General features: G+C 41.5%; 2 protein-coding genes across 4 annotated transcripts in view; one reads left to right on the top strand and one right to left on the bottom strand.

Annotated features, from left to right (window-relative positions):
* The window catches only part of ALPK1 (alpha kinase 1), a 124485-nt gene extending 119916 nt beyond the window's left edge, over nt 1-4569 (bottom strand). For 2 of the 3 annotated variants that reach the window (XM_081484883.1, XM_081484859.1), the window contains exons 1-2: nt 4342-4569; nt 3710-3889 (exon numbers count right to left, since the gene is read on the bottom strand). The gene's annotated coding sequence lies outside the window, so the exon portion shown is untranslated. The remainder of the gene's footprint in view (nt 1-3709; nt 3890-4341) is intronic. The other variant, XM_081484870.1, reaches the window with a different exon arrangement.
* Nucleotides 4570-7156: 2587 nt separating this feature from the next.
* TIFA (TRAF interacting protein with forkhead associated domain) lies at nt 7157-12697 on the top strand. Its single transcript, XM_081484933.1, has 2 exons — nt 7157-8113; nt 11337-12697. The coding sequence occupies exons 1-2, from the start codon at nt 8105-8107 to the stop codon at nt 11916-11918; spliced, it is 591 nt and encodes a 196-aa protein (XP_081341059.1). The 5' UTR covers nt 7157-8104; the 3' UTR covers nt 11919-12697.
* The last annotated feature ends 3359 nt before the right edge of the window (nt 12698-16056 follow it).

Here is a 16056-nt window from a genome sequence, read left to right as displayed (position 1 = left end):
TTTATCACTGAGCCACCTGGGAAGCCCTGCTGCTGCTGCTGCTGCTGAGTCACGTCAGTCATGTCCGACACTGTGCGACCCCATAGACGGCAGCCCACCAGGCTCCTCCGTCCCTGGGATTCTCCAGGCAAGAATACTGGAGTGGGTTGCCATTTCCTCCTCCAGTGCATGAAAGTGAAAAGTGAAAGTGAAGTCGCTCAGTCGTGTCCGACTCTTAGCGACCCCATGGGCTGCAGCCTACCAGGCTCCTCCGTCCATGGGGTTTCCCAGGCAAGAGTAGTGGAGTGGGGTGCCATTGCCTTCTCCGGGCCCTAACCAAGCTTTAAAGCCACTTTAAGTCTTCCTTCATTAAACTTACTGGAAAAGAGTTTAACCACATTATGTGTGATTCGAAAGATGTTGACGGTCCACAAGTAGTTGTGAGTGCAAGAGAAAGTGCTTGAAACTTTAGAAGCAAAGAATGGGTTTGCCAAAATGATAAAATCACATTGAAACCAAAACAAAAATTGCTTTGTTCCTTTCCAGAGAGGAAATCTGCAAATAAGAGGGCCTCAAAAGTGACTTTCAGCAGGTGCCTTCTCATGAGCACGTTTGTGAGTACATGATAGAATTCTGACCTTTCTTCAGTCTGATGTTACTTTGGCTGAAGTATTTTCACAGGGCACTTCTTATGATTCATTGTTTTCAGAGAAATCATGACTTGAGATGAGTATATTTTATAAACCTCTTCCTGTAATAGCTAGTAAACTTCCATCACAGGAAGTCCTCCTGTATTCCTTCAACAGCAAAGACATTTTCTTTATCAAAGAATGATTTCATGTTTTTCTGTAAATGCTATTGTTACTCTGTTTAAACTCTGACCCTGAATAACAATAAAACAGTAAAACCTGTAGTAAAACTTTAAAATAACCTCTTCTATTAAAAATGCTCTTAGTGGTTTTATACAAACAGAAACAGTAACAAAGTAAAGCACATATTGCAAATTACTTTGCCTAATTTAGATATTAGTGGTTTAAAATCTCTTTTTTATTTTTATTTATTTATTTATTTTTATTTTATTTTTATTTTATTTTTTAAATCTCTTTTTAAAGTGAAGTACAAATAACTTATGATACTATATGAGTTCCAGGTATACAAAATGATGATTCTTTATTTTTATGTTTTATGAAATGATCACTATGGTAAGTCCAGTTATCATTTGTCAACTAAGTTATGACATTGTTTATTGTAGTCCTATTTTGTACATGTATCTCTGTGACTTATTTATTCTATAACTGGAGACTTATAAAACATACCACAACCAGTATGTTCTCTGTATCTATGAGTGTTTCCACTTTATGTTTTTTCACTTTTTTTTTTCAGATTCCACACATAAGTACAATTATACAGTATTTGTCTTTCTCTATCTGACTTATTCTATGTAGCATAATGCCTTGTAGGTTCATCCATGTTGTCATAAATCCCAAGATTTCTTTCTTTTTATGATGATGTTACATTGTATATATTTACTATATCTTCTTTATGCATTCATCTCAGTGGACACTCAGGTTGCTTCTATATCTTTGTTACTCTAAATAATGCTGCAATGAACATTGGGGGTGCGTATACCTTTTCAAATCTGTGTTTTGTTTCCTTTGGATCAATATCCAGGAATGGAAATGTTGAATCGTATGGCAGTTCTATTTTTAATTTTTGTGGACTCTCTGTACTGATTCCCATAGTGGCTGCACCAATTTAAATTTCCATCCACCATGCATGAGGGTTTCCTTTTCTCCAAATCCTTGCCAATACTTATTTGTTATTTTTTTTTGATAATACCCATCCTGACAGATGTGAGATGATATCTCATTGTAGTTTTGATTTGAGTTTCCCTGATGATTAGTGATGCTGAGCATTTTTTCACCTGCCTGTTGGCCATCTGTATGTCTTCTTCGAAAGAATATCTGTTCAGGTCTTCTATACATTTTTAATTGGATTGTTTGGTTTTGAAAATGTTATTATAATAGTTATATGAGTTCTTTGCATATGTTGAATGTAAGCTCCTTACCAGATAGGTCATTTGCAAGTATCTTCTCCCATTGAGTTTGTTTCCTTTTTAGTTTGTGATGGTTTCCTTCACTGTGCAAAACCTTTTTTAGTTTGATGTACTCCCATTTATTTTTGCTATTGTTGCCCTTGCCTGAGGAGACAGACCCCCCACCCCCACCCCCTCACAAATATTGCTGAGACCAATGTCAAAGAGTGTAATGTCTATGTTTTCTTCTAGGAGTTTTAGGTTTCAGGGCTCACATTTAAGTATTTAACCCATTATGAGTTTATTTTTATATATGGTGTAAGAAAATGGTCTAGTTCTATTCTTTTGCATGTAAACTGTCCAGTTTTCCCAACATAAATTATTGAAGAAATGGTCTTTTCCTCTTTTTATATTCTTGCAGCCTTTGTCTAGATTAATTGACCATAGGTGCATGGGCTTATTTCTGGACTCTATTCTGTTACATTGATCTATGTGTCTATTTTTGTGCCAGCACCATACTGTTTGTTTTTTAAAAGGCATTCACTCATTTTACTTTTTTAACTAATTAATTTATTCTCTGCTGCTGCGTGTGGACTTCCTCTAGCTGTGCTGAGTGGGGGCTACTCTCTAATTTGGTTGTGGGCTGCTCATCATGGGGGCTTCTCTTGTTGCCAACCCACAGGCTCTAGGCACACAGGCTTCAGGAGTTGTGGTGCTCAGGCTTATTTGCCCCACAGCATGTGGAATCTTCTCAGACCAGGGATCAAATCCATGTCTCCTGCCTCAGCAGGCGGATTCCTAACCACTGGACCACTAGGGAAGTCCAGTACCATACTGTTTTGATTACTACGGCTTTGTGGTATAGTTTGAAATCAGGAGTTTGTAGCCAGCACCAAACGTCTCTTCAAACCTTTAAGGAACAAAAACTTTTCAAAGGTGTACTCTTCACTGTTTCTCATCTCACACAAGCTATTTTTGGTTTAAGGCCCATTGTTTTTAACCAGTTGTCAGAGGGAGAAAAGGATTACTGAGCTTAGAGTCTGACCTGGAATTGAAGGCTTATTAAAATCTCATTTTGGGTAATTTAGCAAATCAAATAAGTCATCTTAAAGGACAGAGGAACATGGAATAATGTTCAGCATCATGAATTTTATCATTTGTTTAATTTTGTCTATTAGTTCATCAATAGCACTGAGTTAAATAATCCTTTGCAGTTTATAAAGCATTTTCTTTTTTTAGTTATAAAGCATTTTCATATCTTATTTCATTTTAAAGGTTAGAGATCAGACGCTGCAATTCAGATAACATTATTTTATTGTGTTACTTTATTGGTGTAGTCAAATTGCACGTCTTATCTTCCACCTGCTCTAATGTTCTTTGACAGAAAAAAGGTAGTGACTGTCTCTCTCTCAGGGAAGAAATAGCAAGTGTTGATGATTAACGAACAAAATTGCAGCCTTACAGGAATCTTCTTCACTTACAGATGCACTCATCCTTCCTCAGCCTTATGGTTCTTGATTATATGTAACTCTGAGAGTTCAATACCTAACCCCTCCTCAGAACCTCTTTATCAAGTGGTGAAGCAAGAGCAAGCACCACTGTTGTTTTACTGCTAGAGAAATGGACCCATAAACAAGCACTCGTGGAGTCAAGGGTGGAACCCAGACAAATGAAAGGCTTTCATCAGACATTTACCGGAATTGGTGGGCGGTTTCCCAAGCCCTGAAGTAAATAGGTCAGCACGACCTCGGTCGCTGCAAGCTTTGTCCTCCTGCCGCTGTTCTGGGTCCTTTTCCTCCTCACAGTCTCCTGTCTCCCTCTAGACACCTATTGTCTTCAGGCTCTCTCCACCTTTAGCTCATCGCAAATCTTCTCCTTGAGGCAGGAAAATAGTATCACCTTGTTCACCCTAAGTTATAAAAGCCTCTTGGGAGGTTCAGCACCAAGTATCAGCCCTTACTTTTGGAACCCGGGACCCTGGGTGTTGAGTGAAGAGTCCCTTCAGGTGGATGGCGGGGAGAGGAAGCTCCTGGGTGCTCGGGTGTAACGTGAGGGCACCATGGGGTAGCAAGAGGTGGCTTAGGAGCTCTGGGGCAAGTTTAAATGCTGCCGCTCCCCCCCAACTCCACCCCGCCAACCTAACCACTTTCTGGGCCTCAGTTTACTCATCTGTAAGGGGTACCTACTCTTCCGACTGTGAAGATTATAAAAGAAAAATGCGGGCCCTGTACCTGGCTTGCTTGCTAGGTTAATTCAGCTGTTCTCCCTACTCTTGGCAGTGCGTTTGTTGTGGGGAGGGGGGTGGTGCCGGAGACAGTCGCCCTTACTGTTGTGGTGATCGCGTCCCCTTTTCAAAATTCACATCCTCTTCGGAGGGGCCCTTGTTTGGCAAGCGGGGTCCCCACCGGGTTTACCGAGCTTCACACCCGACCTGGGGGCTGGGCTTTTGGTCTGAAGAGGCGGCTGGGGACGCACAGAAGGCGCCAGAGCAGAGCAGAGCGGCGCGGAGCGGGGGCGGGCCGGGCGGAGTCCGGGAAGCGCCGAGCTTTCGGTTTATTTAAGGGCTCGGGGGAGGGGGCGCACTCGGCTGGTCGGTGGAAGGAGTCGCCGCGCGCGCGCGCCGGGGGGCCTGGAACCCGCAGTTGTCGGATCCCCCGCAGCCCCCGACTGGGTTGCGTCTGCGTCCCTCTCCCCGCCTCGGTCCTGTCCCCCAGCGCCCACCCCAAGCCCCCACCGCAGTAGGTGCGGCGCAGTCGGCGGGCGCTCTCCCCGGTGCGGCGCGGTGAGCGAGCGTGGCGATAGGCGGTGCGCGTCCCGCGATCCCGGGCTTCCGCGGGCTCGCGCGCATTTAACCCCGTGCCGAACTGAGAAAGCGGAGGGAAGTTCACGGACTCTCGAACCCCAAGGTACCTGCCAGGTGGCGGGCTGGGCGGCTGGGGGGCTGGGGAGCTGGGGGGTTGGGGAGCGGGGTGAAGTGGGACTGCGTCTTGTCTGTTTATCGCCTGGAGAGAGAAGCTCTGCCCAGGAGTCTTCCGGAGCGTTGCAGGGAAAGTCATCACCTGCTCCTCCCGCTGGCTCGGCGGCGGGCAGACGCTCGAGCGATTATTTACGGCGTGATCTTAGCTTTACAAAATAGAGGAATGTTTATAAATGGAGCGGAGGAGCACTGACAGGAACTATTGGGATGCGTGTTCCTTGTACTTTTCTGTGCTTTACAAAGTTTCCCCCTCTTCAGAAAACAGAAAGCAATTCCATTTATGAAGTGTAGCTCACCGCGCGATTGCGTATATACCCTCCTTGCTTCAGCCTACTTGGTTAGGAAAATAACGTAATCCGTGGTTTTCTGGGACTTTCTCCAGCTTTAAGATTGAAAGGAATTTCCCAGTTTTTGTGGAGCTTGAATACACACTGAGCCTCGCAGCGGAAGTCCGCTGCCACGGAGAATCCGACGCAGCAATTTTGGCTGGAAACAAGCCAATCAGGCAGAGTGGGAGAAAGACACCATCTCTGGGGGAAAAAAAACCTGAGCTTTTACTAAGGCTTTCCTCCTGCTGATTTTGGTTTTTACGACTCCTTTAGCAAGACCTGTTGCTTAACTATTGATTCTGCTGAACGTTCCGTTTGTCTTCAGAGCCACACTGCTGGGTGATGACCTGGTGAGGAGGGTCAGGATAGCTGTTTTTTGCTGTGCTTCCAAGTTTTCTCTTCCTTTCCTGTTAGCTCAGTGTCAGCAAAGTTATTATGTTGATTTGTTAACACAAATATTACTGTATGCCACACATCATTCCAGTGTTGTACAGCTTTTTGATGTCAGAGAACATGGTTCACCAGCTTTGATGATAATCTCCATTTAGTTCCATAAAAATCAGGTGGTTTGTGACCTCCCTGTCGGCTCAGATGGTGAAGAATCTGCCTGCAACGCGGGAGACCCAGGTTTGATCCCTGGGTGGGGAAGATCCCCCGGAGAAGGGCATGGCAACCCACTCCAGCATTCTTGCCTGGAGAATTCCTTGGACAGAGGAGCCTGGCGGGCTACAGTCTATGGGGTCACAGAGTCAGACACGACTGAGTGACTAACGCTTTCTGACTTTGTAAAGAAAATACTTGTTATATGTTTGAATAGATACTAGATGCACATGGTATAAAATCCCACAGGTGCAGAGTGTGCAGTGGAATGCCTCCTATCCACTCCCTACCCCAGGTTCCCTCTCTAGAAGCTCCCTCAATATAAGCTCTTTGTTCTTAGGTTTCTTTGATAACTTAGGCCAAACAGATTTGAAAAAGCTACTTTTGAGCACCTGCACATTAGTGATTATTTAAAGAGCCACCAATTTTATTATTTTTATTTTTTTTCGTTAGTTTCTTTGTTTTTCTCCTGACCACTCTGAAATGTCAGAGATTCAGGTCACTTTGTAGAGGGAACTTGCAGCTCTGGAAATTAATGAATAGCTTAGTTTCTAAGTTCCCTGAAGTCTGAGACCATGGTTCACTAACTTTGGAGCTCCCTAACCAGCCACCATAATTACTAGAGACGTGCCAACATACATACATCAGGCTTAAGGATAACTGATAATCGCTGTAATCTGGTGCTTCACAGCCTCTTCTCGTACGAGGAGGCAGTAATAGTGTTTACTGTTTCTTCTCAACACTAGATTCCTGGTGTCTTACTAGTTCTGGCACATCCACCCCGTGGCCCTCTTCCCTGTTGATTGGCTGCTATAGTTTGTGAAGTAATTGGTAACAAGGAGTAGTGATGTTTGTAGTGGGCAAGAGCGAGTGTACATTTCTGCTGTGTTTGAATCCTGCTTTTGGCAGTGCTTTGTGACCTGGGCTACCTAGCTAAACCCTCTGAGACTTAGCTCCCTCATCTGTGACGTGGTGATTTTGACGGGTTATTTTGAAAAGCAGATAGTATCAATAACCTCAGATATGCAGATGACACCACCCTTATGGCAGAAAGTGAAGAAGAACTAAAGGGCCTCTTGATAAAAGTGAAAGACGAGAGTGAAAAAGTTGGCTTAAAGCTCAACATTCAGAAAACTAAGATCATGGCATCCAGTCCCATCACTTCATGGCAAATAGATGGGGAAACAGTGTAAACAGTGGCTGACTTTATTTTTCTGGGCTCCAAAATCACTGCAGATGGTGACTGCAGCCATGAAATCAAAAGACGCTTGCTCCTTGGAAGAAAAGTTATGACCAACCTAGACAGCATATTAAAAAGCAGAGACATCACTTTGTCAACAAAGGTCCATCTAGTCAAGGCTACGGTTTTTCCAGTGGTCATGTATGGATGTGAGAGTTGGACTATAAAGAAAGCTGAGTGCCGAAGAATTGATGCTTTTGAACTGTGGTGTTGGAGAAGACTCTTGAGAGTCCCTTGGACAGCAAGGAGATCCAACCAGTCCATCCTAAAGGAGGTCAGTCCTGGGTGTTCATTGGAAGGACTGATGTTGAAGCTGAAACTCCAATACTTTGGCCACCTGATGTGAAGAGCTGACTCATTTGAAAAGACACCCTGATGCCGGGAGAGATTGAGGGCAGGAGAAGGGGACGACAGAGGATGAGATGGTTGGATGGCATCACTGACTCAATGGACGTGGGTTTGGGTGGACTCCAGGAGTTGGTGATGGACAGGGAGGCCTGGCATGCTGCGGTTCATGGAGTTGCAAAGAGTCGGACACGACTGAGCAAATGAACGGATACTGATACTGATGTATAAAGAGCTAGCACTGTGCCTGGCGGGAGAAGGCAATGGCAACCCACTCCAGTACTCTTGCCTGGAAAATCCCATGGATGGAAGAGCCTGGTAGGCTGCAGTCCCTGGGGTCGCTGAGAGTCCGATACAACTGAGCGAGTTCACTTTCACTTTCATGCATTGGAGAAGGAAATGGCAACCCACTCCATTGTTCTTGCCTGGAGAGTCCCAGGGACGGTGGAGCCTGGTGGACTGCCATCTATGGGGTCACACAGAGTCGGACACGACTGAAGTGACTTAGCAGCAGCAGCAGCACTGTGCCTGGCATATGAAAGGCATACAGTAAGTAGCAGTCTTGTTACTGCTGGGCTCTGTAATCATTTCATACATTCATGAGAAAGGTGAGTGCGTATGTTAGGGTACATCATGGCTCAGTAAATGCTTAGAAGGAGGGTTGATTTCCTGCTCATATAAGTCTCTGTGGTTCTGTCTTTGGCCTTCGCCTTTGAGACCCCATGCTTACCTGCTCCTTTCGTGGCACTGATGTGGTATATGGAAGGAGGAGAGACAGGTCTATCTACACAGTGGTTTTTAAAACCTACCCTTGGAAATAAGCTTCCATGTTACTTCCATTCACATTTCTTTAATATGGTTGACACTGATGTAGGAAGTATCATTTTTCCAAAGGGGCACAACCAGTAGGGATAGGTCTGGTAGTAAGGGGCAGCAGATGGTAACACAGTTTACCTCAGTGTGTGCTGGAGGGTCACAGTTGTGAAACCAGAAGTTCATCAAAAGCTGAGAATTGATTCACCTGATTTATAAGCCAGAATGCCAGATTTTTCCTCTGCAGTGGATAATATATCTGCCCTGGGTACTAGGCATTAAGAGCCTGTATAGGGCAAAATTTTGATGGTGGATTTGCTCAAAAGACTAAATTCTAAGCTAATAGGTTATACAAAGATCACAAGAACAAAAGTTGGGTGTTACCAAAAGACAATATCCAGAATATACTGTGTTTTAAAATCCAGGTCTCCTGTTGGAAATGTTACTGTGCAAAGCCCGAGAATGAATTTGAGTGATGGCAGTGTAGCCCAGACAAGGCGGAAATCATGATGATAGATTCTTGCTCTTTTTAGGCTTTTTACTTTTTAACAGCGAATTCTTTTCTTGTCAGCCACTAATTGCGTCATCTCATGACTTGTTTCTCCTTTAAGCTGTCTGCTTCTTGAATAATGACTTTATTATTGTAATTAAAGTATTTTCAAATCATGATGATTAACCAGTTCTACCCACAGTGTGTTAATTCTTGCTGCCTTTGGTTTCATAGCAATTTTTACCACCCTTGCCCCAAGATTTTGAGCATTCTTCTCTCTTTTTCTGCTTATAGCTGGGCATTTGTTGTCTGATTGGCTAAGGCAATATGATATAATAATGTCAAGAAGAACCTATTATGAAAGCAAATTAAAATTAAAAATATATTTCTAAATCAATAAAAAACTTTGGTTCGTTATATCATTTGTTGAGTAATTCAATAAACTGAGTTTGATTTTTAGCAATACAGCTAAGCAAAATAGAAGAAAAGATTGTACTTTAAAAGCAAACAGCATGGAAAGAAAACATTCTGTTTTTTTTCTGTTTAGCAAGCATAATTTTGATAGCAATATCTAATATAGATGGCAGACAAAAACCAGTAAAACTACAGATTACCTTAAGGCTCTTGCTTCCCAGACCCCACTGTAAATACTGTCGAGTATTTAAGGAATGCAGGAAGCACTCAGTATCATTCCATCTACTGGTGAAATTTACCACCACACTAGTTTAAAGGAATTCTATGCAGCTGTTTAAGATTGAAGTATATTTACATGTATAGATAAATGAAAAAAAATCACCCACTTGTATTATTAACTGAAAAACGCAAGGTCTAGAACTAAATACAGTATGTTCCAATCTGTGTAAGAAAATTTTTCCTTTGTAGAAATGTGTATGTCTTTGAACACAAAGTTTTGCTAGTTATGTAAAGAATTCTGTAAGGATAAAAGCAACTTTTACAATGGTTGGCTCTGAAAGAGTAAAAATGATTAGGTCGGAGGGAAGACACTTAAAAAGATCGTTTTTAAGTGTTTGAATTTTTAAATCATGTGCATGTAATTCTTTTAAAGCAAATTAGTTTTAAAGTGGCAGTTTTGTGTCAAACCTCTCACAGATTTTAGTAACTAATTGTTTTGTTTTGCTGCTTAAACTACTCCACTGACTATTAAAGGTACATACAGTTAAGTGGAGGAAAGGTCACCACAGGGCCATGCACTCTAGAGAGATGTGGTTAAGAATAGTTAGATTATGCTGCTTGGGGTAAATAACAGTCTGTCCAGTCATTAGGAACCATTGACAAAAACAAATAACTCCAGTATGAGTACAGACGATGATATTTAGAACTACCTTGTGGAAATTGATTATTTTTTTAATAAAAAGTGTATAATGTCTAAATTTAAAAACTATAGAATAAAATAAACTTTTAAAGCACTTACTATTTTTAACCCTTTACCTACTAGAAATCTAAATCAGGATATAAAGGACAAATGTTGCAGTTATTTGTTTCTAACTTCTACATTTCTTTAGGCAGGATAATTCATAGTAAAAAATCACAGAAGCCTTTATCTGAGTATGAGTTATTCATACTGTTCCATCTAAAATAATACAAAATTCATAATACATTAAATTTTAATTTAGCTAGTAAACTGTAGGTTTTCTTGGTATGTATATCCTGTGAGGATTTAAACCAAAGGGATTCCTTTTTTAAAAAAATTCATTTATTTTTAATTGGAGGATAATTGCTTTACAATGTTGTATTGGTTTCTGCCATATGTCAACATGAATCAGCCATAGTTATACATATTTCCCCTCCCGCTTGAACCTTCCTCCCACCCCCCACCCCCAAAGAGATTCTTTATTCCTGATTTTCTTTCTAAAGTACAGCTGTTATTTATATTTGGTCTGGGCCCAAGTCATGCTGGAGAAGGCAATGGCACCCCACTCTAGTACTCTTGCCTGGAAACTCCCATGGACGGAGGAGCCTGGTGGGCTGCTGTCCATGGGGTCACGAAGAGTCGGACATGACTGAGCAAGTTCACTTTCACTTTTCACTTTCATGCATTGGAGAAGGAAATGGCAACCCACTCCATTGTTCTTGCCTGGAGAATCCCAGGGATGGGGGAGCCTGGTGGGCTGCCATCTATGGGGTTGCACAGAGTTGGACACGACTGAAGCGACTTAGCAGCAGCAACAGCAGCAAGTCATGCTATTTAAATGAGAAAGGAACTGAAGTTTCTATATGCTTCCCCTCACTAAATCATTTTATCAATAATCATTCCTTGTTATTGTCCAGATTATGGTCTTACTGTCAAATTGGAAATGAAAGAGAAGAAAATAAAATGCACCAGTTCATATGGGGCTTGGTATAAGATTTCCCTACCTACTATTTAAATGAAAGCATCCTGCCTATGTATTGTTTTCTTAAAGTCTAAATCAGTTACCTATTGGAAAGCTTTTCATCAAAATATTGGGATCAGAGATCTCAGAATCTGACCTCTGGGGTGAACTAATGTGCTGATTTAATTGTTGCAGGCAGGTCAGACTCCGGTGCACATCATGGCCAATTTTGAGGATGCGGACACAGAAGAGACAGTAACTTGTCTGCAGATGACTCTTTACCATCCTGGCCACCAGCAGAGTGGAATATTCCAATCAATAAGGTTTTTTAACCGAGAGAAACTCCCCACCAGCGAAGTGGTGAAATTTGGCCGAAATTCTAACACCTGTCATTATACCTTTCAAGACAAACAGGTTTCTCGAGTTCAGTTTTCTCTACAGCTGTTTAAAAAGTTTGATAGTTCAGTTGTCTCTTTTGAAATTAAAAATATGAGTAAGAAGACCAATCTGATTGTGGACAACAAGGAGCTGGGCTACCTAAATAAAGTGGATCTGCCACACAAATGCATGATTAGGTTTGGCGACTATCAGTTCCTGGTAGAGAAGGAAGATGGAGAGTCATTAGAATTTTTTGAGATTCAGTTTTCTTTGTCGACAAGACCACTCCTGCAAGAAAACAACTGGCTACCACAGATGCCCATAGCTGAGCGTGGCAGCTATTCATCCTGTTCCACTCAAAACAATTCTCCCGTAGAAATGGGTGAAAATGAGTGGTAAATGCTGAAAGCTAAGAGAATTATGAAGGATGAAGAACTCTGTACTTGTTTTATAGGCATTCCACTTACTAAGTTTCTTGGTATAGTATTTTACTGTCATTTGTTTAAGTTTGTCAAGTTTGAGATCTGGTATTATTGTTTGAAGTCTGCAAATTGTGTTAGTAATTGATTTAGTCACCTGTTGCTTTGTTGGATGTATGAAGAATTCCTCTTAAGTGTATATCTGTGACCATTAATGTACAAAACGTATTCTTCGTGATGAAGAAACAGTGTTCTCAGAATAAGGTTATGTTCTTTTCTTTATATGCCTGATATTGTTCCTATGTTTTGTATTGTTTCATTTTGATTTGTATGTTATCATCTCTTGGTTTGGTCATATTATCTCATGGCAGCCATTTGTTTTCAAGGTCAAGGCTACAAGCAAATTATTATGTGTGTTGTAGTCGGTTGGTATTTATAGTACCAGAGTATTAGAACAGAGCATGTGTTTCAGTGTGTGTGCCATTGAGGTTTTAATGTGGGAAGACTTATTTGAGCAATGATACCTTGATTTTCTGTTTTTTATCTATAGAATTACAGTGTTTATTCCCAAGAATACAGTTCTCCTTTTCTATATTCAGTATCTGCAACTGATACTTTAAATGTTTCAATGAACCACTGTTTAGAATTATCTTGTGTACCAAATTTTAAAGTTTTTTAATGTGCTACAGGGTTTTTAACTCCATGAATTCAAAATTTTAACAACAGCTATGTACCTAATAAAGTCAAAGTTTAATTCCCTAACCGTTTTCTTTGGAACTCGTTCTGAAGGAACAGCTGTTGACTTCTGTAAGGGAGGAAGGCAGTAGGCCACAGGCGGAGGCTGTGAATTCAGATGCATCCTGCTGTGTCCCTCAGTGCGTGCTGGCTCCACTCTCCATTTGTTTCTACCTCCACTTGGTGGCACGTGGCCAACAGTAGCTCCCAGATTTTACACGTTATTGATCAGCCACCTGAAGAGAGCCTTACTCTCAGTTCCAGTGCAAAGAAAGGGTCCGCTTAGGCCAGGTGCCCGTTCTACCCTTCAACTCTCCTCAGGCCACGTTAAGTCACGGCTGCTCCAATCACTGATCATGTGGAAAGGAAAAGCATTTTCTCAAAAAATGGCCACAGTGGGTTGGGGTCTGAGGTTAGATAGTCTAGATAAGGTATGACATGGTTTGGGGGTGAGGGTAAACAAAATATTGGTGTCTGATACTACGTACTGCAGCTAAGTTGTGAAACATTTTCATTTCTCCTCTTAAGGACTCATTTGTCCCAGGAACTGATTTTTTCTTGGGCTCTTTAAGTAGAGGGGTATATTAACTGGTGCTGGTGTTATAGGCAGTGTCTTCTTGAACCTGCAACTTTATGACAAGGGGGTCTTTCCAATGGTGAAATCTCACATGCCATATGATTATATAACCACATTCTAGAAGATTCTGTCTCTGCTATCTACAGCATTGACTGATCTGTGGAAGCATTACTTTTAGGCTCTAACATGAGTGTAGTATTTGTTTTAATTAGTATGCTTTGTAGAAAAATTAGCTAGTATTTTATTACCAGGAGATAACTATTGCTAACAATAGTTATATATGTTGTGTGTATATCTTTGGTAGCTGCTTCTGTGTTATCTGGGCTTCCCTGGTGGCTCAGCTGGTGAAGAATCTGTCTGCAATGCTGGAGATCTGAGTTCGATCTCTGTGTTGGGAAGATCCCCTGGAGAAGTGAATGGCTACCCACTCCAGTATTCTGGCCTGGAGAATTCCATGGACTGTGTAGTCCATGGGGTCACAAAGAGTTGGACACGACTGAGTGACTTTTGCTTTCTATGTTATCTAATGGCCCCTTTTAACTTTTTCAGTTCTCCAACATCTGTTTAATTCCTTATAGTAATTGTTATGTTAAAACAACAGGTAAGGTTACTCTTTTACTCTCTGGGCCCTGATTGAAACAATTAGATCTTCCATCTCAAGTGATGATGGAGGATGAGTGCTTGAAAAGCTGTGGTTGGAATTCCCTGGGCTTCTAGTTGATACAAATTGTCCCTAAGTCCACTCACTCATCTTTCTACTATTCAACCTATACAAAAATATTTATTTGGCCAGTGGTATCTTTTTAAGCAATGCATTTAGGGCAGCGCCACTGGTGAAAAAAATAGGAAAGCAGTAATTTTAGTACTGTTGCCGGTTTCAACATTTTGTTGTGGGTTGAAGGCCACTGAGGGACTACAGGCTGAGCCAGTTTAGCACTGGTTACCGAGAGACCATTGTAAGATGCAGGGGAACACAATACCTTTTTTAATACTGTTAGTGGAATCACTTCTCAAAAGTCCGTATCAAGGTAGTAACATTTTTTTTTTTAATGTTTTATTTCTGGCTGTGCTGGGTCTTTGTTGCTGTGTGGTCTTTTTCTTTAGCTGAGGTGAGCAGGAGCTACTCTCTAGTTGCTGTGCACAAGCTTCTCATTCCGGTGGACTCACTTGTGGGGCACGGGCTCTAGGGTGCCTGGGCTCTAGTAGTTGTGGTACATGGGCTCAGCAGTTGGGTGCACGGGCTTAGCTGCTCTGTGGCATGTGGGAATCTTCCCAGAGCAGGGATCAAACCTGGTCTTCTGCACTGGAAGGTGGATTCTTTACCACTGAGCCACCAGGGAAGCCCAAGGTGGTTAACATTTTCAAACAGGAAACTTCTGAGGTTAGATAGTCAAGATAAGGCATGACATGGGAATTCCCTGGCTGTCCAGTGGTTAGGACTCCTTGCTTTCACTGCTGAGGATACAGGTTCAGTCCCTGGTTAGGGAAGTAAGATTCCCGCAAGCCACACAGTATGGCCAAAAAACAGTGATAGTGGAACTTCACCTAAGGTCAAAATGCCTTTTACCATAATATCATTTTTTTATATCTTAAAACAGTCATCCAAAGTAAGGCAGACTTAGTCTAATAGTTAAAAAGCCTCCAAACTTCAAAAAATCCTCAAAAACAATTCTGTTCTAATTTCTACAGAAAGGAAGCATGTGTAGTGTTGAGTGTGGGCTCTGAATCATACTGCTTGGGTTTAGCTACCATTTCCTGTGTAATCTGTCATTAGCTCTGAGCTTCAGTTTCCTCTTCTGAAAAAACAGGGATTAAAACAGTGCCTCCTGTAAAGGGTTTCTGTGAAAATCACCTGAACTAAAGTATGACGAGACCTTACCACACTGTTATACACAGTACATGTTTTTATGAACAGCACTGAGCACAAGCAGGTCCTTATATTGAATGGTTGCATATAAAAGATTTATTACAAAAGACAGTACCGCTTACTTCTGAGTGTCAGAAAGAACTCCTTTAATTTGTAATATTAAAAATCTCACATAAAAATTTAATATCATTTTTCCAATTTAATTTCATTTTCAGCTTTAATATTTCCTGAGGATAGAAGAGTCAGATACTGGAAATCCGTGTTTTATACTGAACTCTTTCATGACCTCCTTTACTGCCAGATAATTGATCAGAGGTACCAAGTAAATGGATATGGGAGAACACTATTAATATAGCTGATATAGTCTTTTTTAGATGTCTGTGTTCTAAAATTATGATTAGGACATCTTTAAGTAAAGTGAAAATTCAGACCTCTACTAAAAAGATGTATTTCTCCAATTACTGGATAAAAAAAATAAAAGCAGACATAATTCCTGGTTGTATCATTTTAAAAGTTCTAGCATCTGAACCCTCACACAATTCCACATACCCTCTCCAGTTACCCCATTTCTTGCTCTGAGAGCAACTTTTCAAATAAATTGCCTACATTGACCATTCTTTATTCTTCATCTCTTACAAGATACTTCTGTTTCCATCCTTTCATTTGAAAAAATGGTCACAAGCAACAATACTCCTGTCCGCAGACCCACCTGATGCAGCTGCCCTTTCTCACAGCGCCCAAGGAACATTTGATGTCACTGACTCCTCTCTTTTTCTGACCCTGGTGACACCATTCTTTGGTTCCTCAAATTCCTCCCATATCTGCTGCTTCTGACCCATTTTCTATCCCTGACTTTTAAAGGTCAGCACTTAGTTGGGCTTCTCTGCCGGCTTCCTCAGGAGGCTCTCAGCTGGAATAATGACTTACATTACTACTTAT

This window comes from Giraffa tippelskirchi, chromosome 1 (assembly GCF_054371585.1).
Source record: "Giraffa tippelskirchi isolate mGirTip1 chromosome 1, T2T-mGirTip1v1.2.pri, whole genome shotgun sequence".
NCBI classification, from domain to species: Eukaryota; Metazoa; Chordata; class Mammalia; order Artiodactyla; family Giraffidae; genus Giraffa; species Giraffa tippelskirchi.
This window is presented reverse-complemented; position numbering and strand designations above follow the sequence as displayed.